Raw genomic sequence first — 23741 nt, 5'->3', positions numbered from 1 at the left:
TTCTTGAAAAAAAACTTTTTTTTTTTATATTTGATGCCGAAGATTAAACCACTAAAAAAACATTCAATTACTTTTGTTTCCACCTTTTCTTCATTTCTCATCAAGTTAAATATTGTCAATTCATATTGGCACATATTGACAAGTGATCCTTTATGCTTATAAAAGGCCAGAAATCTGAGAGACAAACTAGTGAGAGCTGATGCATATTTATCCCACCAACATTTTATGCCCTGCATTCAATGTGGGAATTTTCCTTGTCACAACTGTGCAAACTGTAATGCTACGATTTAAGGATGGTTCTATTACTCATCCTCATTCTGGTAAGAAATATTATTTTAAGGGACATATTACATGTATGACTAAATACATTGCTTATTTGTTGAAATATCCTTATGGGTTATGTTACGTTGGTAAAACCATTACAGAATTAAATAGAATTTATGAACATAAGCGTGCGATATGTAATGGATAGCAACGTTCACCTGTTGGAAGACACTTTAATGAACACAATCATGAAGTTTGCACTCTAAGATTTCTGGGCAATGAAATGGTTAAAAACCCTAGAAGGAGTGGAGATCAATCAAAATTATTGCTACAAAAAGAAGCTTATTGGATTCACACACTTAAAACTGAGGCACCATTTGGTATGAATGAAGAATTGTTCTTATCAGTGTTTCTGTAGTTTATTTTATTTTTGACAGGTTTACAAGCAAATGTACAGTTTCTGAAATGCGTTTGTACTGATATTTGTACAACCTGTGCGGTGGAGCCAGGCCCGGCCGGGGAAGTAAGGCTCACTTCTTCCCCAGAGGGAGCCCTGTGTGGACAATGCAGTGAAGGAAGAAAAGAAGAAGAGGAGGAGGAGACCTGGCTACCAACAGAAAGGTACCCGGAAAAAGAAAGAGATCAAAAGACAAGAGCAGGAAATAGTGCACAACTTAAATAGGGAAGAGAGAATGACAGATGGTACAGCCAGAGGGGATCCCCGGCGCTGCACAAACCCCACCCAAAATCCAGCGAGCGCACAATGCCAGTTATTGGGAGCAGCTGGGGGGACAGCTGTCGAGTCACCCCCCATCTGAAAGCGGACATACCGAAAATGCGTCCGCTTCCCTTTCCCCAGCCGAATATGATCAGAATGGACAGGACAGAGTGGTTTCAGGATACCTGGCTGAGAAAGAGAGGAAAGCAGGCGAGAGCCTTTTACAGCGTCCCCCGAACTACGTCATATGGCTACATTTAAAGAAAAATAATATTCAATAAAGAGTACTGATATAAACATAATATTCTATAAGGAGTACTGGCTTCTTTCTACTTTCTTAGATTTCAAAACATAGCCTTGTAATGATGTCATGTATGACCTCTCTTTGCTATATCTATGTACTCGTGGCAGATTTCCAAGCCTAACAAACATTCCTTTCGAATCTGTTATTTCTGAAATTCACCCATCCCCCATGCAAGCAGACAGACAGAGGCCCCTCATTCCTAACATTCCGGAACTCAAAATGCCACACCCAGCCTCTTCTTTTCAATTTGTTACAGACAATAACATATTATAAAAGAATAATTAGTTCCAATACAAAAACTATTACAAAATTCCTTACAGATTTGACAACAGGTGGCAGCATGTTAATCTACCATTAAAGTCAATGCTCTTTTGTTCTACAGTAGCTTAAACAATCCAGATCAATGTGTGCTAAACTTGAAATGCATTATGATAATGGGGGAACCATGTGCTAGGTAAACAGATAATACATGTGTCAATCATATATTTTTGGACCCAGGAATGTACCTTAAAAGTGCAGGGACTTACTGTGAATGCAGTTGCGTGTTCTACAATGTGGTTTCTGTATGGAGTTCCTGCCAATATTAACCATTATAGAGGGCTCTTCCCTGTGTGCTGTCCACAATCAGTGTGACCTTTGACCCTTGTCCTGCCTTTTAGATGCCAACCCCATCAAACGAGCTCCAGTATGTATTTGTTGGGCCTTGAATAACGCAAGTTCCCCTTACCCAGCCACATTATACAATAATGTATTTAAAGCAAAACTTTACTGCCTGCAATTATATTTTCATTGTTATGCCACTTGCGAAGTACAACGATTTATTATAACGTATTGTGGATTAAGAGAAACCAACCAACCAAATCAGTATTGTGATTTCAATGTGATACACAGCATATCAGACAAATCATGCAAAACCAAGATAATGATGGTCGGATCCCACTGATCACACGTAGTATAGGTCATCACGTAAATAGTACAGCAAGTAACCGCAGAACAGCTTGGCTAGTGCAATAATGACTTCTCCATTAGAGGTGATCAATACAATGGATTAAGATATGAGGATGGGTCTAAATTTAGTTTAGGTTTTCTGTAAATCTGAAGGACATTTTTAAGGGCAATGATTAATTTCTCAATCCATAATACCTTGCAATTCTTTGTAAACCAATAAAGAATTTCCCTGATATTGTAGTAGTTTTAATTAGGTAACTACCAGATGGGCAAGTCAATTCAGTTTAACAATTGTTTTTAACGTGTGTAGTTATTTGTAGCGTTTTAAACTTTTGACAAATGTTCTGAATAGAGGACTTGTGTTTGTGTTAAAGCCAGTAAAGGTAATTGGACAAACATGCTTCTATATTGTAGCTGTTAAGTATGCTCAATATGCATTGACTGTGGTGTTTAAAATCATTACACTATCTTATTGCCAGTTTAATAAAATGTTTTTGCTGAAAAAAAGTAACACAGTCTACTCTCTTTTTAACTGATGAAGCATTAGAAAACAACTGCCATTCAAAAACAATAGAAACTAGAAGTTGAAAGCAAGGAGATATTGTAAAATGTATTCATTTTGATTGGTTGCCATTCACTCAGCTGTAGACATCACTTTCCATAGGCCTTTTTTTGTTTTACATTTGACCTTAAGGAGAAGTCAAAGGTCACGATCAAGTTCATTTTTAAATCGCGCCCATATGGGTTCCTATCTGTGTTCCATAGTAACCATGACTATCTACACTCTCTAAGGAGTTATAAGCTAGTTTTACATTTTACCTTAAGGAAAGGTCAAAGGTCAAGGTCAATATCAAAGTATTTTAAATACATTAATTCCCATAGGCCTCCACTATGTGAAGTTTCAAGAGTTTTTGTTCAGCAGTGTTCATTCAATGCGCAATATATGCAACGAGAGCAATGCTGAAATTTGATTGGCCCACGGCAGTCATTTTTTTACTGTAGCAGATTCATTTGCACAAACTTTAAAGAAAACCATACTTGGATCATGTATGCCAAGTTTTGCTTTGATTGGATTAGTGGTTTTGGAAAAGAAGACATTTGTGTGTTTATTAGGTTATCCAACATGGCCACCATACCACTCAACCAATCAGCTTCATTTTGAGGACAATGTCTCTTGGACAATCCCTAACCATTTAACCAAGTTTCAACTCTGCAGTAAGTGGTTTCCAACAAGATGTTTGTAAATTGTCCAACATTTGTCATAAAATCCAATATGGCTGCCAAACCATGTGACCAACCATTCATTCAGCTGTGAACCTTAGTTTCCATTGGTGTCTACAATTCTATGAAATTTCAAGAGTTTTCGTGCAATGGTTTTCATTTTATGTAACTTTTAAAGTTTTGTTGGTGGAAAGAAAAATAATAATAATCTTAACAACTGTAGGTTTCCCAGCCATGGCATTGGAAGCCTAATAAGGAGACTATAGAATCATATGTATTGATTTAAAACACAAACTATAAACTATGTATATGTGCATACACCAATAAAAGGCACATGATTGGTATGATTTGTGAGTAATGAACCATAAAGTTATAGGGATCCAATAAACTGCAGTAAGAGGGGATTACATTGTTTGCAGGTAAGGTAAAGCAGGAAGGAAGGGCCTTTGGGAAACTCCATCTGTGTACCAAAGACATGAGATCGACAACTTCTGAAGTCCCTTGATGAAGAGCACCCTGCTTTTTATACTTTCATATTCAAAAAGTAGTTGAAATGAAACATGACAGAAATTCAACCTATAGAGCAAGAACATGTGGGTAAACATAACACTACTAGAACTGTCATCCGATTTAATTGGTTCATGGGGTCCATCGGATATATAAAAAACAACCATCTCAGAGGGAGTTGTTTTGATACATTGTAGTTGCTTTATTAACATGAGGGCATTATAAATTAATAATGTCAGGTACATCTAAAATGGCAAACTACAATACATATAATATCATAATTTTTACAGCGCCTTTCATAGTGGACCACCATCATAAAATGCTTTACAGAGGTAAACTGTGCATTATATGCAGAGTCACTTACAATAGGACATTGATTTAACATCTCATCCACAAGGAGGTTAAGTGACTTGCTCAGGGTCACACACTGAGCCAGTGGCAGAGGTGGGATTTGAGCTGGTGACTTTCTGGTTATAAGCCCTAGACTTTAACCACTGGACCACACTGCCTCCTAACATACTATACAAAGAAACGGCTAGAAAATGATTGCAAAACAAAGCACTGAAACAGTATTTTGCATAGTTCACACACTAGTCTCTGTAATAATGCCCATAAATGGCCATGCCCATAATGAAACTGTATGCTCCATTGGAGCTCAATAGCCTATACACTGGCGGAACTATGATGTAATTGAATATTGATTGAATATTAACTAATGCACGGGCAGGACAAGTGGCACTCTGCACCACCTTCCCAGGACAAGGTGGAGACAAAGGAGGAGGAGGACCAAACAAAGAAATGACAAGGAGGCATAGACGAGAGGGCTATTTAAAGAAACAGCTTGATTACACATGTTACATGTTAGAAACACTACAGTAGTGTCCAATAAAATTGGCATTGATCAGCTTCCGTCAGTACTGTTCAGTTGGCAGCAGAATGTAAAAATGACACTGTGGCTTTATAGATTGGCAGGGATGGTTTATTGTGCGCAGGTGGCTGGGGATTGATTGGATTAATGTGCATCCAGCCACCTGGCATAAAAGGAGGCCTCATCTTTCCATTAAGGAAAAGAGGGAGCGAGGAAGCAAGCTGATGGTTGTGCTTGCTGCTGTTTTTTTGGTTTGCTGTTTTTTTTTGTATTTTCTAGTCCAGTGAAGGCATCGCCCAGCCTGGAAACCTTTATTTTGTAAGTTTTGCTTTGTGTTTTTTTTTTTTTTTTGTGTTTTAAATACCTTTATTTTGGCCCTTGTGCTCTTTTATTTTGTGTTTATTTGTTAATAAAAATATTATTTTTGAACTGCAGACTGTCTCTGGGCCTCTATCCACTCGCCAGCCTGTCACAGACACATGCCTGAGGTCCATTGGTTAATAGGGGGTATTGTATCTTACAGGATTGGATATGACAGGTTCTATTGTATTTTGCAATGTACCAACTTTCTCCAAGTTTAAACATACATGTATATACATTTCAATCCAAATAAATCATTCGAGCATTACATAATTTCTAGTGCTACAGAATAATTTAGTATTGTACTGAGTATTGCCACAGTGATAATATACTCTACAGACATATAACTATAAACCAGGTTTTCTTTTTTCAAAAACAAAACCTCCATTGTTCCTTGAAACAACAACACAACCAATGACTTTAGAACATCTGTTATCATGCTAAAGCATCTCAACGTGCTTTACAAAAATTAGAAACGTTTTGGGGAAATGCTTTGTAATAACAGTCTGCAACTGTGTGCATTTCCTGCCCCCACCATTATGAAGGCGTATATTCATTTTAAAATCATTGCACACTTGTTAACATGTTATAATTGCTGCAAGCTTTAATAGAAATCCATACAACAAAATTCACACACAGACACCCACAGTATGTGCACTGCAGACTGGCACACATTATAATAAACAATAAAGTGGGGTCTGTGCCATTGCCCGTTACACTGTGAAAATCAGGGCACCAATTTGGTTGCAATTGATCTCTAAGTTTTCAGGTCAGTGTTGAGAAATGCATTGCTGTTACACATTCTGCTGAAATGTGTGGGTAAGATAATGTAATGGAATTCTCGAATATAATATAGCTTATATATATATATATATATATATATATATATATATATATATATATATATATATATATATATAATATTTACGGATTTTTCTAAAAAGGAAAACCTTTTGTACTGTGACTTGTTGAAAACTGAACCTTGGAAGTACAATTATGCTATGACCTTGTAAGTAAAAATTCTGGTAAAGCAAAAAAGACTCCTTCATTTTCTGTTGGTTTGCCATGTAACATAGATTTGGAGGTTGAATAGTAAATACCAAGCAGTCATATAGATACTGCTAGCTAGAGCTTGAAACCGAAGTTTGAACTCAGTAGAATTTCAGCTCTGGTTACTGGCACTGCCATTGTTTTTTCATTTTTTGTGAAAAGGTGTCAGTTCCAGTTAATACACTGGAACACACCTGCCAAATACATACATTGTGTTTTATACGCATTGTTATGTTCCATGTGGTTTTAAATACGAGTTATCTCAGTTAAACTGCACTATTAACCATTCACCAAAGGAACTGAGGTTTTGTAGCAAAGGTTAAGTACAGTAGGTCATACGAAAAAAACGTCTGAAACGCTACAAGGTGGTTTCGCTTTGACTATTCAACCTACCGCACCTTTGTGTTGCAACCTGGTAACGCCCCATGATTTTGGTCTGAAGAGACTGATATCGATTACCTAACTTTGGAAAAGATTTTAAGTGACAACATTCTCTCTTATCGTACTGCAAATCTGTTAGTATACCGATTGAATAGTATTTACAGAAGTCATTTTAAAACACCGCGCTCAAACACAAACGTGCATTCGGATTCAAACGAATTTGACAAAGCTGAGACCGGACAGCATTCCTTATCACTTTCAACAGTATCCTATTTGTTCTACAGTAGCGTACTCCATAGCTTCCGGGTTTTTCCTCTGAGGAACGACAACTAGATGTAGCTTTACTATTACAAAAAGCAGACAGAAAAATTAACGTGATGACTACAGAAAACACGACCAACGGGATTGCTCTCATCGAAATTAAAGAAACAGAGGAAGCCACCGAAAACAGCCAATGCCATGTTATGGATGTGAACACCCCGAATGAACAGGTAGGCAGGCAGGCTACCACTTTTTTTTTTTTTTTTTTTTTTTTTTAATCTACCAAATTACTAAATTAAAAGCAGAAATTTCAGTTACACGTGTTTGCAATAGCTTTGTTTTTGGTGCACCATGAAACAAAACTTAAGTAAAGATAGTCACCGTTCACTGATGCAAAACAAAGTTAGTGCTGCTGTAGAATTTGATGTATTTTTGTCCGACTGAGATTTGTTCCAAACATTGTACCCGAACACGGCGTGCAATGCTAATAAACAGCTCTAGCCTCATTATGCTGCCACCTGGCCCCATAATTCCGGAACACTGTGAGACAGAACAGGCTTTTTAAGTTGCCTTTAAACTGAAGGAAATCAACATGTGAATTGAGCCCTAAACAATTTGCTAAATTGATTCTGGTGATTAATTATCTTGAGGCAGCATGACAATACAATAATAGCTTTTAATAAATGAAATAAATAAATAAGTACATCATCAATATTTATTTATTTTATTAATAGTTTTAAAAATATATATTTTAAAGTTTTTTTTTTTTATAGTTTCTAATAGTGTATCACCACCTCCCACTGAAATCATTAATACTGAGCAGCTGTTCACTATTCAGACAGCGTGAACACTTTAATTGGGAGAGTCAATGTAAATTAGGGCTATATATTACTAATTAATAGGATATAAATAGCATATTTTAAATATTGAGAACTGAAATATCATTTTGTACAAAATAAAAATAAATATCTTGAATACACCTACACACGTTTATTCAAGATGCTTTTTTTATTTTGTAAGATTTGTATTATCACATTGATTCGGATAATTTAGAAGCAGTATAAATTAAGCAAGTGCTTAGTGCTCAATTCACATGTTTATTGCTTTCAGTTTAAGGGCAACTTAAAAACCATGTCCTGTCCCAAAGTGTTCCGGAATTATGGGGCCAGGTGGCAACCCTACCTAGGAGGCAAAACCGACTGAACTGTTAAGATAGACCAGGCTGAAGTTAGTTACTTATTCCCGATTCGAGGGCTGAAGTTAGTCATATTATACATATTGAATATCAGCTCACGTTCTAAGGGTGAAATCAGATAGATAGTCTGGATGTGCCACCTCAAGTGGGGTATAATTTTAAAGCTAAAACATTTAACTTCAAAATAAAGCATAGTGCAGAGTGGCACAAGTAGGCATTTACAGGCTGTGCCATGAAATATACCCTGCCCCTTAAATGGTTGCCACTTTGTTGACTACAGTATCTCATTCTGCGGGTTATCATATTGATAGCCGATAGTCCGACTGTGCCACCTCAAAGTAAGGTATCATTTTAAAGCTTGAACATTTACCTTCAAAATAAAGTAGATTACCGAGTGGCACAAGCAGGAATTCACAGGGGGGGATGGAACATTTTTGCAGGCAATTTATAAAATGTTTCTGTAAAATTAATCACACGCCAATCTTGCAATGAACTAGAAATTGGCTTATTAAGAGCCGTGATGTTTCACCTCACAATCACATAGAACCACTGCGATGCAGTTATCAGACATACAAATTAAATAACAGAAAGAATAGCCTGCCTTACCTGATGTTTAGATCCCCAAGTCCATTCTCCTGTTTTTCACTGGATTTAATTCGACCAAGTCGGGAGAAGCTTCTTTCTTTGAACAAGTCGTGGGAAACTTCTCCTGGCTCTACACATTCTGTGTTAGGTATCTCTTTATTACTACTCAGGTTGAACTTAAGTTGATATACTGAACAAACCGAAGCAGAAGTACCGCTGTACAAATTCTGCCCCCTTGTCAAATTTTAACCCCCTAAAACCACTCCCTTAGCTGTGTCACTGCACATGATTATGTTTAAGCTTTTTTAAATGTATAGCTTCAATATACATTTGGTAAACATATAATTAAACATGCGCGAGAGCTAGAGATCTATCCATCTCTAGAACGGCAATTCTTTATTGAGGTAAACACACATCAGTCACAGCAAGCTTCCCCACACTCCGGCTCGAGGGCTCCCCTTAAAAAACCCTGCCAACAGTAAAACAGCTTTGTATAAACATTTCCCTTCCCTTGTTTGAGTCCAGGAGCATCCCTTGAATCCTCTGCCAACGGGTCACCTCTGGTGCAAAGATGCCCCAATGTTAGCCCATATTGCAGCAGCTCCTGAAGGCCCTGTCTCTCATGCTCTCTACACTCAGTAGCTGCAGGCTGTAGGCAGAAGCAGACCATAATGGCACAGCCACAATAATCCGGGCTGGATGCATCCTACACTGGGACGGTTGTACAAACTAATATAACATCTGAACGGATCCAGGATCACTGGAGCTGGATCATGAGAAAGTATTTTACTATGTAGATTTGATTAGGTTCCACTGATCCGTAATCTTGATCCGATCCTGGAACTGCACATGCCGTAACTAGGGAAACTGAGCAATGAGAAGCAAATATATGTGGTGCGTACATTTGTATCACAGTATATGGTACGAAGAAATGACAAACAGATAGATAGCGTATTAGTTAAATGTTTAGTAAAATGTGGAGTTTTTGGAACATTGATAAACTTAAATTAATTAAACAACTAGAGATGTAAGAGTCCGTGCGATGTATTTAAAACAGTGAAAGTAATTTTGAATAAGCAATATATCATGGTTAATTTTGTATAATAATTGTGTAAAAATTGCTTGGTAGGGTCATATAGCTCAGTAATATAAATTTCCCCAGGTAGATAATTTAGTAGTAATATTAAAAATGTAAGATACAGAGATCTTCGTTCACATGAGGTAGAGGTGCATCAATATATTTTCACAAGTGAAAAGCCAGCCCGCTGTGCTTGCTTAGGATAGTGTGAGACAGTGTGTAACTGCGTATGGTTTTGCTTACTTAAAAACACATTAAAACACATTTAAACACTACGCTATTTATGTTTAAAAACAATATGATTACAAATGTAGTACAGTAAAAAGAAAACAGTATTGAAACACAAGAGTATCACAGTAGTAGACTATACCACTCACAGAAGAAAATGAGAATAAGACTGCCAAGACCACCTAATACAGTAAGTTAGAAAAACATTGCAAGACATACCTTCTAAAGTGCTTTATAGTTGTTTGTGTCAGTGACTTTGAGGCTGCTTTGTGATGTGAGTTTCACAGCAGCAAAAGAGTTTCATGAGAAGAGTCTGGCTGGGATTCTGCCCACAATAAACACTTTCCCATCATTCCTTCTGCCTATACATGAGCTGGGATTGGAGTATGATGTTGTGAATGGTCTCTAGATCACTGAAGTCATCGTTGTTCTCTGTGGCTGACTGTGAAACAGAATTCACAATTTCTTCTTCAGTGCCATCTAAATTGTCATCAGACCAAGATTTACACTGTCCTGAGCTGGATCATCATCATCATCATTCTCTGTTTCATCTGCATACACTTCCTCCAAAGTTAGCCCGTGTTCTAACATAACTAAGTTTTTCACAGAAAAAAAATCAATTCCCAACCTCTGTTGAATACAACTGATATACAACGGGCTGATTAAGCAAAAAGGAGAAGAATGCTCCTATCATCCAACTCTCTGCACGCCATGTTGTTTGTCTTTCGAGTGTACTGACTGATGCAACGTCATGACGAAAACCGTCAAGCCCTCGTCTGGCTCGGCTCGTCTCCCAGACAGATTCAGATGCTTTGAGGACAGAGTTTCACACTTTGGTTCTCGCTTGGCTCGACAAATAGCGCCATTGAATAGACGGCAAGCTTGATGTACTCAGGTACGGCATGGTACTGCGAGTGCTCTGTTGTTTGACTTACCTGCGTATGCCCTGGAGCTGAAATGACTAAAAGATGTGACTAAACAACAACACCACCACATAATTAAAGATAACTATGATATTGTATTGCCATACCAAGTTGCTCTTTAAAGCTTTATCAATCAACTGTGTGATTTTAGGAAAACATTAACAATGGGACTGAATTAATCGGAACAGGGGATACAGAGGAAGCCACTGAAATCAGCCAATTATGTCAGATGATAGATGAGAATTCTCCAAATGAACAGGTAAGCATTTATTATCGACATGTAACAATCCACAAACTTTTAATATCCACTGAAACTGAGTATTAGGAATACTGGACAATGAACAGGTTAATCTGTTACATTTTATTGAAAAATGCTAAATTTGAGTTCAACATAGCAAGTCTGTCTTGCATCTAGAATTATTATTGAAAGACATTTCCACACAGTGTCTTATAGTGACTAAAGCAAATTGTTTTGTAAAGATAAAAACTTTTTTTGGCTGACAGACCAAAATGTATTTTCTTGCAAAAATAATCACCAAAATGATAAACTTATACATTATGGTTATTGTAACTACTGCAGTGGTTCCCAACCCTGGTCCTGGAGACCCCATGTGTCTTCTGGTTTCCATTCCAACTGAGCTCTGAATTACTTGACTAGACCCTTAATTGAACTATTAATTTGCTTAATTACACCCCATTCACCTGGTGGTCTATGCCAGCCCAGGGCCACCTTATATCTTCTTTGAACGCTTGAAAAATGAAAAGGCGGCCCTGGGCTGGGTGAAATTTAGACCAGCTTTTTGATGTGGCCTAAAGTACCAATGCCGCCTCAGGGCCGACCTATCTGCTTGTGTGAACCCAACGCAGGCCCTGGGCCGGCCTTAACTCGTCAGTGAGGCGACGTAGCTCAAACCACTCCCCTACTAGGTCGAGCGTAGTAGATCAAAACAATGTCTGTTTTAAGGGGTAGCACCTAGGACGATGCAGAAATGAACCCTTAGCGATCCACTTATTCAGCGCTTGTCAGGCGCGTCGGGTCCAATTTATTTTTATACGCGCTGTTTTAAATATATATTTTTTCTAGAGTAAAACAGGTTTAAAATGTATTGAATCGCAAAAGGACAGTCAGTACTGCATCTCCAGCCAAGCCCCACCCCTTGTTCGCTGTATTTTTCACGTATCTCTTTATAGACGTAGATACTCTCCCGAACACTTGTTCTATCACCAAACTCCTCAATAATGCGATCCAAGTCATTATTTTATTACTATAACATCTCAAAAAGCTCTGCAAATGTCTGTGATATTCTTTTGAGTGCTGGATGCAGAAGCAGCTATCTCCTTTATGTCCGTGTTATCTCTGGTGAAAACCTGCAAGTTTGTCCGAGAACTCTCGGAAATACTGAGCAGCAGGCCAGAAATAAACCCACCACGGATCTTGGATTTTATGGAACCTGCAGCGATCTCCAGCCCAGAAAATAGCAATGGGGAATGCACTGAATACACCGACACTTTTGACGATGATGATGCTGGGTCAGTCATGAATGGCAAGTATTTCTTCATTGTACAGCTTTCGTTAAAACTGTAAAACTTGCGCTCTCTCGCGCTCTGTGTGTGTGTGTGTGTGTGTGTGTGTGTGTGTGTGTATGTATATATATATATATATATATATATATATATATATATATATATATATATATATATATATACACATTTCAGATTGTAGCTAAGATTGTAAATCTCAATATTGATAAATAATGCATATTGCGTTGCATATTCAGTCAACATTAATATAATAATCTGTATTGTGACTCATGTAATGTACACCTTGTTTGCTGCATTTACACATGATCCAACACGATCGCTTCTTTCCACAGTAACCGACTGCACTGTCAACACACGCCTTTATCGCATCTTATGCAAGAAGTACAGTACCAACAGTGTTGCAAAAAATAAGATGGCCATATTTATGTCGCAAATTTCCCAACTCAATTGCTTATGTTGACTTCCGGGAATGCGGTGTTTACGTCACTGTTTACATTCCCGACAAACACTTCGCCACAATTTAGGCTTCATTTTCAGCCACATATGTGAACGCACTTCGTCCCCCTAAAACCTCAACTGTGAATGGAAATTTTGAGGCGGCCCAAGGCCGACTCAGTAAGTGTGAACGAGGTGTTAGGCTTTTTAAATTGTTCTCAGCTCCTGAAAGTTGCAGATTTCAAGTTACTGGTACTTGTTAGTGCCAACTTGAAATCTGGAACAAATTTAAGAGCTGGAAACAAATAAAATGGTCTAATTAAGCAAATAAATAGTTCAATTAAGGGTTTAGTCATACAAATAGCCTAAAAAGAGCCTAATAAATACTATTACCATCATTATTATCTCTTGAAAGGGGAACTGCTTTGGTACACATGTCACACCTGTTTGCATACATCAGTAGGACTGCTTATCCAATTGCCATGAAACTTGTTAGTAAAATTAGTAGCAAATTTGTATTCTATACTATTCTGTAATACTGTTGATAAATGTCATAGTCATCAGCTTTTTATTCAATCTGACAGCTCTAATTTTGAAATAATTTCATTTCAGTAGGGTACATTTGTTTTTACCTTGAACCCCTAAACATAATATAGTCAAGTCACATTCTCCTATAGGGTATTTGTTTTTTATTCAAATTAGATTTTGGAAAGTTTAACATAAAGCAGCTGACTTTGTGACTGAGAAAGGTTCTCAGCCTTTTGCTGCAGCACAGAGGTGGTGTACTGAAATAGTGGTCTCCATATACTTGTTGGTTTTAGTATCATTTCCTCTGATTAAATTAGAACGTGCAATATTACACGTTGTTCAGACATCAAAAAATGCGTAAAACACTACATTTCACTTCTGCATAAGGTGCTGTGTTGCATTTGTTTAGTCATCTGTCTTGCACATTCTAAACTGTTCACTAAACAACAAATATTCCCAATGATAATACAACCAGGTTTGCTGTGGTACTGTAGGACTAGAGGGTTGTTTGGGTGTACATGTAGTTGAATGACATGCCTTACTGTGGAGAAAATAACCTAACAGATATCAGGGACAGATTAAATATAAATTATATAACCTGCCACTGCTCCCCTATTGTTTTCTATGGTCAGCCATTCTGTTTTTACTCAATAATGAAAGAGACACTACTGTAATTACGGGAATAGAAATAAGACTCCTATTGCATAGCAGTTTCACCCATTCTAACTTTTAATACAAGCTTGATTAACCACGCTTTATATATGTATGTCATTTAAGCCATAGTGAAAACAGGACTGGATCAAACTGCTATAGAATGGGAGTCTTTCCATCCCTGTAATTAACACTTGTTCCAATACCACAGTTTACAGATGAAATGTTTCACAGGGTGCTTGAGCCCTCTCTTAAAAACTTTCACTGTACTACAATGGTCATTTCAGACAAACAGGTAAATACATAAATAACTTTAAAAAGTTGTAATATAATAGTAATAATGGCATTGTTGTGGTGTGTTCCTCAGTAATAATGAAACTCTCGTTCAAATTAATCCCTTCATTGGCTTTACTGACTCAGGAGTTCCACTATTACCTTACAACGCCATAGCAATTTCATAATTTCATTATCCATTAAAATGAGGACCTACCCAAATCTGCAGGATATATGGATATATGGGTTTGCAGTACATTTTGAAAGAATGAAGGCCAGAGCCTGAAACTTGTACAGGGGTTAAACTGGAGACACCTGCGTAAGCAAGACCATTCCTGGGAGCTTAACATTCTGAATGAAACAGCATTAGTATTCAACCAAAAAGAAAACTGAGTTCAACATAGCAGTTCTGTTTACTGATGTGTATTTCTCGATCAGCCCACCAGTTTGCTTATTGGCACAGAAGGGTTCCATTTGCATTTCAAATGAATGTAACGTGTTAGAGAATCTCATCTGCTCTACTACCCTTTAACACACTGTACAACCAGAAATGATAGAAACACCTATGCAAATTCTCCATTTGTTTGCTTATCATCGTTTTATATGTTGCTTTTAAAATAAAGTATTTACAAATCAAGTTATGGTGACCAACCTTTACTTTTACAACCTTTTCTAATTCAAGGGTTTTGTCTAAGTATTAATAAATAGCATTTTATTTCCTGCTCTCCAGATTAAAATTAACAGAGGAAAGCAAAGGTGCCGCTCCAGCAGCAGATATGTCTTCTGGAAATGCAAGCTGTGGATGCTCATTTTATCAGTTTTTATACTGTTGACTATAGCAACTGTAATCAGTCTGGTTCTCTATTCAGGTAAAAAAAAAAAAAAAAAAATTACAAAAATGTAATACTTTATTTTCTTGTTTCTATCTTTAGAACTAGTCAGGTCTCTGGAGGTGTAGTGTTAAAATGTGCAATGTTAATATAATAATCACGTTCTAATTTGCATAATTTACAACCATAAATTACCACTGTACTTATTAGTGTTATTGGAGAGGTTATTCCTGTTTTTAGAGTGACATGTTTTCCCTGATGTTGTTTAATGGGAGCTTGATTAAAGTAGAGCTCTAAGTTTAGGTTGTCTGATGGTTTTTTTCTAACTGTTTTTATTCTCTTCATTGCAGTGGTGTATGTGGATGAAGATGAAAAGATAGATAAAACACTGTATGTTGTTCCTCGATATTATAATGGCACTCTGAGAATAGTAAACCAAGAATTTACACGAGAATTGCTTTTACCCAAATCCCAGAAGTCTGAATTCTTATCAGGGCAACTAAAGGATATGGTAAGATATATTCTACGATTCTCAAGTTCAATTTCTATCCCAGATCTTGTCCAGTCTATGTTCTGTGAAACTGCATGGCCAGTTAATTCCATGGTACTGATAGCTTTAGTGTTGTATTTACAGCTGTTTGAGATGATTCTTATTGTTTTTCAGCTTTCAAGATTATACAGTTCATCTCCTGCTTTGGGCCGCTACTTTGTTAATGCAGGGTTAAACTCCTTCAGGTAAAGGATAATGTACATCAGCACACACTCACACTAAAGTCATTAGCACATCCTCACACTAAAAAGGGTTGAGCATTACGATAAGAATAACAAAGCTGTATGAACAACTCATAGGACAGTGTGATTAACTCAATAGTAAACCTTGTAAAGTAGTTAAACAGACTCAGGTGAGACGTTCATGCAGTGAAGTAGATAATGCATGGCTATCACTTGTGATGGTCTTGCGTTACTGTATATGGGTAGTGTGGCTAAGGTATAATACACCTGAACAAGGGGAGTTATGAAACCTGGGACTGAGTGTAATATATTAAGTATAAATAATTGATGCACCAGGTTTACATGCATGATTTTCTGTGGGAAATGTACTTGTATAAGTGATGAATACTGCTTCATGGTAAAGTTTTGTCTGGTAGATGCACTGAAATGATTGTACTCACTTAAGAAATGTGACTGCAGGGAAGCTGGTGAAATGCAGAAGGAATCTAACGTTCATAAAAATAACAAGAATGGTCGGCACCACACGCTCCCTGCCACCACTGTAAACTCTAAATTAGAGCCATCAGTGTGATGAAGTAAATCAACAGTATTGAGTAGTATAGTATAAGAAATGGCAATGAAATATTGATTGAACTTCTTGTAATATTTGTAATGAATTCAGAAGGTCTGACTCAAAGTTCTGCAAGGTATTGCAATTTCCAAAGTGCCAACTAAATAAAGTCCCTGTTTCATAATCGGGGAGTCTTCTTGTTAAGCAGTGGTTAAATGGCACTGTTGAAATGGCATGCAGCCACTGTATTACATTATGACTGACACCACAGCTTTGGTTATTGCTTTTAACTAAACTGCAAAGATAAGTATCGTTTCTCTGCAGATGTTACAGGGCAGTTTGCATGCAAGCTGTATTCATGGCCACTGAAAGCAAATGACAGTTTCTGAATAATGCCTGAAGTTATATTCCGCATAATAAGACATTTCAGATGGAATAGTTCAAAACAGGGGTAGGCTTCAGGCATGCTTACAAGAATAACTTGAAACTAATTTTAATATAAATTGAATATAAACAACAAGCATTTAACAAGGGACGTTTCCTGAACCTTTTATTTTTTTATGTAAAAAACATACAAACTTTATATGTATACTAAAGTAGTATGCATTGCTTTAATACAAAGTGATAACGGCAGAACTCTGCATAACACTTGCTTCTGCTAGTATAGGGAGTGTGTTCTAAAACCGTTATTGCAATATCCTTTTTGTTGCTTGTTTTCAATATTTAATCTTGAGCATGAAAAAAGTGTGAGATGTTAGCATCTTTAGCATAGTTAGGAGTGTGTAAAAGGGAATCTCATTGGTCACACAACCTAGACTCCCCCTTTGCCTGTACCCAACTTACTTCCTACCATTTTAGCATTATTTACATAAAGTACAGTACACAGTTTTTAATTTTAATTCTGGTTCTCTACATTGAGAATTTAATTCATACATGTTAAGCCATTTGTGTATCTCAATCACAACTGAGAAACATGTTAATAGTAACATTGATTTAATTTAAATTTTTTTGTTTTTTTGTGTTAAACTACTAAATGGGCTTTCAAATCGGCCAAGCCTTAATTAGTCATTTACAAGCAGACTGAACAAAACAAGGTCACAACATTTTAATAAGCGACTAATCTTTATTAAAGCTATAGTGAAAAAGAAAGCATTTTATGCTGGACACGCTATTACAACTGTTAAAAAAACCCAAAACAAACAAACAAAAAACTATTACAATCGTTATGTGTAACTGTATTTACATAACTAAAATGAGTACTTCTGCTTTTAAATGAAAAAGAAAGACTTATGATTTAAAAGCCCATTTAGTTGTTTCACAGAAAAAGAAAATCATCACTTAAATCAATGTTACTATTAACGTGTTTCTCAGTTGAGATTGAGATACACAAATGGCTTAACAGGTATCAATTACATTCTTAAAGTAGAGTATAAAAGTCAGGGTGAAATACCGAAAATCAAAAGCCTGAATTATAATTTAAGCCCGTGATGCAAGAAGTTCAATAAAATGAATTGGCTCTAACAGCAGGAGTATAGATTTCGCAGACTAAGGCGCAGGGATCAAAACACAGGAGGAGGCCTGTCCGAGTTCACTTGGATTGAAATTCCTTTTGGAATGATAATGATAAGGTTGGGTTTGTTATTGATAATAATTGAGAAAGGGACCTTATGGAGTCATTGAGTGAAAGCCATACTTTTTTTGTAGTTGTTAGTATTTCCCTTTATGGTTTTGTGGGATTTGGTGTCTGTTTATTATTTGTGCATTTGAGGACTGGGAAGGGAAGAATTGACTTGACCAGCTTGACATGAAGAGCAAACCAACCTCAGTCCAATTATTTGTTCAAACATCATCTGTTACAAAAAATATATAACATTCATTTGTAATCTTGAGATTAGTGAGCACACAAAAAAAACATTGGTGATTATGGATTTATTTTTTTACAGCAATGGCAGTGTCACTGCATATTACTGGCTCAAGTTTGAAATACCATCAGAGCACAGTAAGTTGATAAAGTACACCCTCAGTGAAGAGGTCCTAGTTAACGTTTTTCGACAACATTTATACGACCAGGAATTAGACGAGAACAGAAACTTACATATTGATCCATCATCTCTATCACTACAAGGTAAGCATTTTATTAGCAGAATGGCTCACTTAGTTATATCAATTGTGAGTAATGTTTTATTAATTTAGTGTACCTAAATGTCCTTAGTTTCCACTGTTACGAGCCAATCATAATGGGGATACTGTGCAGATTAGTCAGGGTAACACAATTAACCATTGTGTCAGACCAATAACACCTGCTTATAACATAATACAATTTTGTAGCAGGACTGCTGACAAGATGAGCTTTTATTACATTTCCTTAAGTATGATTATTAACCTTTTTTGGCTTTTGAAAAGGCTTTCTTTTTCTTAGAAAATTGCTTCTAAACAAAGAGCTTTTGAGAGCTGCACTTTGCAAGCTGCTTCGATATTGCACAAGCTGTGTGATGCTGCTGCACTGTAGTCATGGATGCTAAGCCTTGTTAAGGGAAGTATGGTTAAAAACCTCTCTTGTGTGCACAGTTGCAGGTTCACACCCAAATGAGCTACTCTTAGAAAGAGGTGTTGCAATGTGTGGTTCTCTGTGTGAAACAAGAACAAATTGTTAAGAAAAACTATATTTTGTCTTTATAGTTGCTGATGGAAAAGGTGTTGCATCTTCGAACCAGGTATGGAGGATCAATTTGTTTTTGTTTGCTTCTTTACTCCAAAAAGAACCATAGAAACGAGAATAGCTGAACAAGACATTGTAGAAATGCAGAAAAGGCAGCCTATATATAAATATCAGAAAATGCATTCCGTCTGTTTTTGTTAATTCCCCTCATCTGTTTCCTCCACATCACAGGTTTGTATTGCCGTTTGGCCAAAGTAATGGGGGATTCAAGTCAAAGAAATAAGATTTTACTTTAGTTTAGATATCAACGTTTCCGTATGTATTACACTGGATAAATGTGGATTGATCCAATAGTTGATTACAAAGGTCACATAAAATGTTTAAGATCATTTGAAGATCATTCATGTTTGATATTTGAAAATTGTGTATTTGCCACTTACAGATTCCAATAGTGTCTTGATGTATAATCTTATATGTAAGTGCATGTTTTTATGTTTGTTTTTTTCCCCTCTTTTCATGTAGTGACATAGCAAGTGATGGATTCATCTTTGGGATGCTTCACTAGACTTTGTTTGTCCTTATTCTACGCACGTTCTAGATTCTTTACAAAAGGCAATTTCACAGACTGGTGTGTTGGAGTTTCATTTTGTAAGAATGATTTCTTAACTGAATGTACATAAAGTATACATGTCTGATAAGCGTACAGTACACTGTGAAGCTGGAATCCAGTTTGACTATTTTAATATTACTTCTGGGGGACGTAAACCTACAAATGCAAATATGATGTCAGCTTTCTCACTACAAATAATATGAAACCCAAGGTAATTCTTACCTATTTAAATGCTTCATTTTCAATATTTACAAGCATAGTCTTGGTATTTTTTTTTCTTTTAAGTTTTACTTCAAGGCAATTTTCTCTTTCTTTACATTGCATAAGAAGGACAGCTAATGATTTTGTATTAAGTATACCTGGACATGAGCTGTTTTATTTTATTTTGCATAATAATGTATATATTTGAATACTTCAAAATAATGTAATGTGTGTCCACTTTAAATGTCTTTTACAATATAGTAATTTGTACAACATGCAAATGTTAATTATCTGCTAATGTAGTAATCAACATTAAATGAGAATGGAGAAGAAAAATAAGTGCTTTTGTTTGAATGATTTTAATGAATTTTGTATTATTGCAAAACTTGTTCAAATTGTTATTTATTTGGACTTATTGTCTAGCAAAGTTGGGGGAAAGCTACAATACTTAGGGGTGTGCTAGAGTATATAAAAATGATAACTGGGTAAAAAAGTACTGTTAGAAAACTAGTGTTTGATGTAATGGGGTGATGGTCCGAGCTTACCCCCACCCTCAATCACATTATTTACTCAGGAACACTGAGGTCTTGAACAACGCAGGAAACAGATTCACAGGCATAAATATTTACTTTGCACTGGATACTTCACTCAGACTATGAATGACAACTGATGCTCACAGACTAACAGGATGTAAATACAATGAGTGACATTCACAGAGGTAAACTCATGAATGATTCTAATAACCCCGTCCACTCCTAAACAAAGACACAACATTTTATAATCCCCAGCCCCGCCTACTCCTAACAGGATTCATTATTCAATAAACATTTGCACCTGAAATTATTTTATACAAAAATAAACTATTATTTAACATTTATACTTTTACAATAAACATTCTTATATTTTACATTACACGCGTTTCTTCTCATTTATACTTATTTGTTTAACCTGCATGAATATGATCGTTAAACTATTATATTGTTTACTTGTTATTAGCATGATTATTCTTTAGTCCTTAACTATTACCAGTAAAGACTGAAAGTTAGCATTACCCCTTCTATTGGAAGATTACTATAACAATCACATGTAAAGATACAGCAACTTAATTAGGGAAGCACCCTAATCTAAATACAGCAATACATGGTCATATATCAAACATGCTTGATCAACAGCATGCACAATACATAATAAACCATGGTTCTATCGCCAGTAGAATAACATTAACAATAACAACAACAATAACAGTTCAACAGACATTTGAACAAGTAAATACAGCTTGTAACAGTAATATTCTACTTGGTTCAAATTGCATTAAAGCTCAGTACAATACACCATAAGTTTACAAATGTAATACTTTATTTAACAAGTCAGTGAACATGTATTTCTTCTCAGAACAGTTAGACGCCATTCAGACCCCACTGCAGTTTTATCCTGCCTTTCAGAGGCAGAGGCTGTTGCATGAAGTCCCTTCAGTAAAAATGTGACCAAGATCCTCTGGTACTGTACCAGACCAGTCCTTGGTACCAGCCTGGCCTGTTTGTAACAGGGTATTAGGGTCTGGGGCGTCCTAAAGGATTGATGGGAGTTGAAGTTTTTTTTTTTTGTTTGTTTTTTTACGACGATATTGTGGGTGCAAGAGGGCACTTCAGTCCCTACTAACAGAATTTAAGCAAGGTAGATGAAAGTTTTGAAAAAATGGAGGTACAAATTGTAATGTAAAAATGTACGACAAATACTTTGACAAAGTCAAATATCTTAAAATGTCGTACTTCTGTGTGTCTTGTGACATGTTTAAGAGGTACAGATGGAGGTGTTGCTTGCATATCAAATTTAGACATCCCTTCTTTAAGCAGGGCATAATAACATTCTTAAAATACAAAGTTAAAATTCCCTAATTTTTCCATCAGTACTAATAAAGTTATTTTTAAATATTACCACAAGCTTGACTGGTTTTGTACATGACAGCAATAAAGTCATGCACTGTAAATAAAATTTAAAAATACATCATAAGTTCACCTGTTTGCAAGAGGCATAGACTTTTGTTTGTTGTTGATGAACAGCTGTGTACGTTACAATTATGATAGTGCCACCTAGTGGTCTTTAGGTGTAATGAAAAAGTAAATAATTGTTTTATAATGTATCGTATTGTATTGGCTCTGCATCAGGGATTTGGAGAAATGCATCAATTCAAAAAGCTGTTTAATGTGATTATATTTAAACTGCTAAATAGGGCTAGGAGTCTGGTGAGAAACTGCTCACCAATTGGTGCAGGCCAGTACAGTGTGTGTTATGAAAAGCATATTTTATTACGTTCTCTGAATAGAAGAAACACGTTAATACAATAAATTCAGTTTGACATGACCGTCATTCTACAGTACACTAAACAAGAGGACGTGATTTCCCGTAATAACCTCTCGAGAGTACACCGCCCTCTGCTGCATTTAAAGCGTTTAACACCAAAAAGCTTTAGTGTAAGAGACTCGCCTGTTCTGTAGCGCTCTATAATAAAATTAACTTTATTTTCTGTTTTCTTTTACCAATATAATAATAATAATAATAATAATAATAATAATAATAATAATAATAATAATAATGCAATGTAATCGCCGACAAACATAATCTAAAAACGTCACTTCCGTAGTAAAAACGAAACTAACATTTTTATAAAGAATACTTCCTTAAACCACAACCATAGGCGGTGGCTGGAAGAAAAAAAAAAAAAAAAAAAAAAAAAAAAAAAACACACACAAAACCTGCTGGTAGTTATTCTTCGTTTTCACTTGAATTGCAAGATGTACCGAACCACTTTTTGGGCACTATTGGTCTACGTTCTGTTAGATGCAGGTAAGCTTGGGCAAAGTTTAAAGCCCATAACGTAATTACATTGCGAGGGGAATACATGGGAGGAGATGAGAGTCTGTTATAAATGATATTGTTAAATTAGTCATTATTATGTTGCGGTTATGACGTAAAAGTATAATTACTAGTTTGTTTTCCATGTAATTATCTAACCATAATCCACGTATTTCTACTGTATATGGGCATTGGCGAGGCTAAAAAGAGGCGTCGACATGGCCTGCTGTACTGTATCTAGACTTACTGTTTGCTGGCAGGAAAATACAAGCTTTACTCAACAGTATCCTAATGTCCTCCATAAGCGCTACTGGTGAATGAGATAACGGATTCTTGTTTATATCTGTACTGTGTGTGTGTGTGTGTGTGTGTGTGTGTGTGTATATATATATATATATATATATATATATATATATATATATATATATATATATAATATATATATATATATAAATAAAAAGCAACGATTCAGTGAGACAGCATTTCAGTTTTCAGTCGTGTCGGATTTAAATAATATGGCAGAAAACTAAACAGAAAGTAATAAACAAAGCGAATTCCTAGTTTTCCCACACAATTCTAGAACAGATGGGTATCATCAGTCTATTCAGGTAGATTCTGTACAACAGCCAATTTCACGTATGTTGGGAATTTCATTTTGCAAGAGTGATTTCTGTCAGGTAGATTCAGAATTTGAGGTCAAAAGGATTGTTGGCACCTAAGTCTAGAGAATACATGCAAGTCACCAAATTCCAGTATCACATTTTTGTCATTCAACCCATGGTACCTTTTGCCCCCTTGTTTAGTTCAACATTGTTGTACAGGTTCTGTAAAAAGTTTATAAACCTGTAACACGGCAAAACATTCCTTTCGTGTAGTGATAATGTGTGACCCTAACATTCATCAACAACATGCTACAGTAACGGAAATACCAAACACAACTTGTCTTGCCTGATTGTGAACACTTTATAGCATATAAATGTTAGGTA

At 36.1% G+C, this 23741-nt stretch overlaps 1 protein-coding gene across 3 annotated transcripts; it reads left to right on the top strand.

The window, feature by feature from the left end:
• The first annotated feature begins 6643 nt into the window (after positions 1 to 6643).
• On the top strand, positions 6644 to 20703 carry LOC121328129 (TPA-induced transmembrane protein homolog). 3 transcript variants are annotated; one of them, XM_041272640.1, is made up of 8 exons: positions 6644 to 7112; positions 11043 to 11150; positions 15051 to 15189; positions 15501 to 15661; positions 15815 to 15885; positions 18376 to 18431; positions 19112 to 19146; positions 19614 to 20703. In XM_041272640.1, the coding sequence occupies exons 1-8, from the start codon at positions 6999 to 7001 to the stop codon at positions 19614 to 19616; spliced, it is 687 nt and encodes a 228-aa protein (XP_041128574.1). In that variant the 5' UTR covers positions 6644 to 6998; the 3' UTR covers positions 19617 to 20703. The 3 variants fall into 3 exon arrangements, with proteins under 3 accessions (XP_041128574.1, XP_041128573.1, XP_041128572.1); XM_041272638.1 differs by having other exon boundaries at positions 6645 to 7112; positions 18376 to 18557; positions 19614 to 20255; XM_041272639.1 differs by lacking the exon at positions 11043 to 11150 and having other exon boundaries at positions 18376 to 18557; positions 19614 to 20255.
• The last annotated feature ends 3038 nt before the right edge of the window (positions 20704 to 23741 follow it).

The sequence above is a fragment of the Polyodon spathula genome, chromosome 15, assembly GCF_017654505.1.
Source record: "Polyodon spathula isolate WHYD16114869_AA chromosome 15, ASM1765450v1, whole genome shotgun sequence".
NCBI classification, from domain to species: Eukaryota; Metazoa; Chordata; class Actinopteri; order Acipenseriformes; family Polyodontidae; genus Polyodon; species Polyodon spathula.
Note: the sequence above shows the minus strand (reverse complement) of the source record. Positions and strands in the feature narration are given on the sequence as shown.

Bases quoted from the DNA above. Each gene is read 5' to 3' on its own strand.
- LOC121328129 (XM_041272638.1), top strand. From the start codon at position 6,999: ATGACTACAGAAAACACGACCAACGGGATTGCTCTCATCGAAATTAAA. The intron at 7,113-11,042 runs GTAGGCAGGCAG...GTGTGATTTTAG, and splicing joins TGAACACCCCGAATGAACAG to GAAAACATTAACAATGGGAC. The intron at 15,662-15,814 runs GTAAGATATATT...ATTGTTTTTCAG, and splicing joins CAGGGCAACTAAAGGATATG to CTTTCAAGATTATACAGTTC.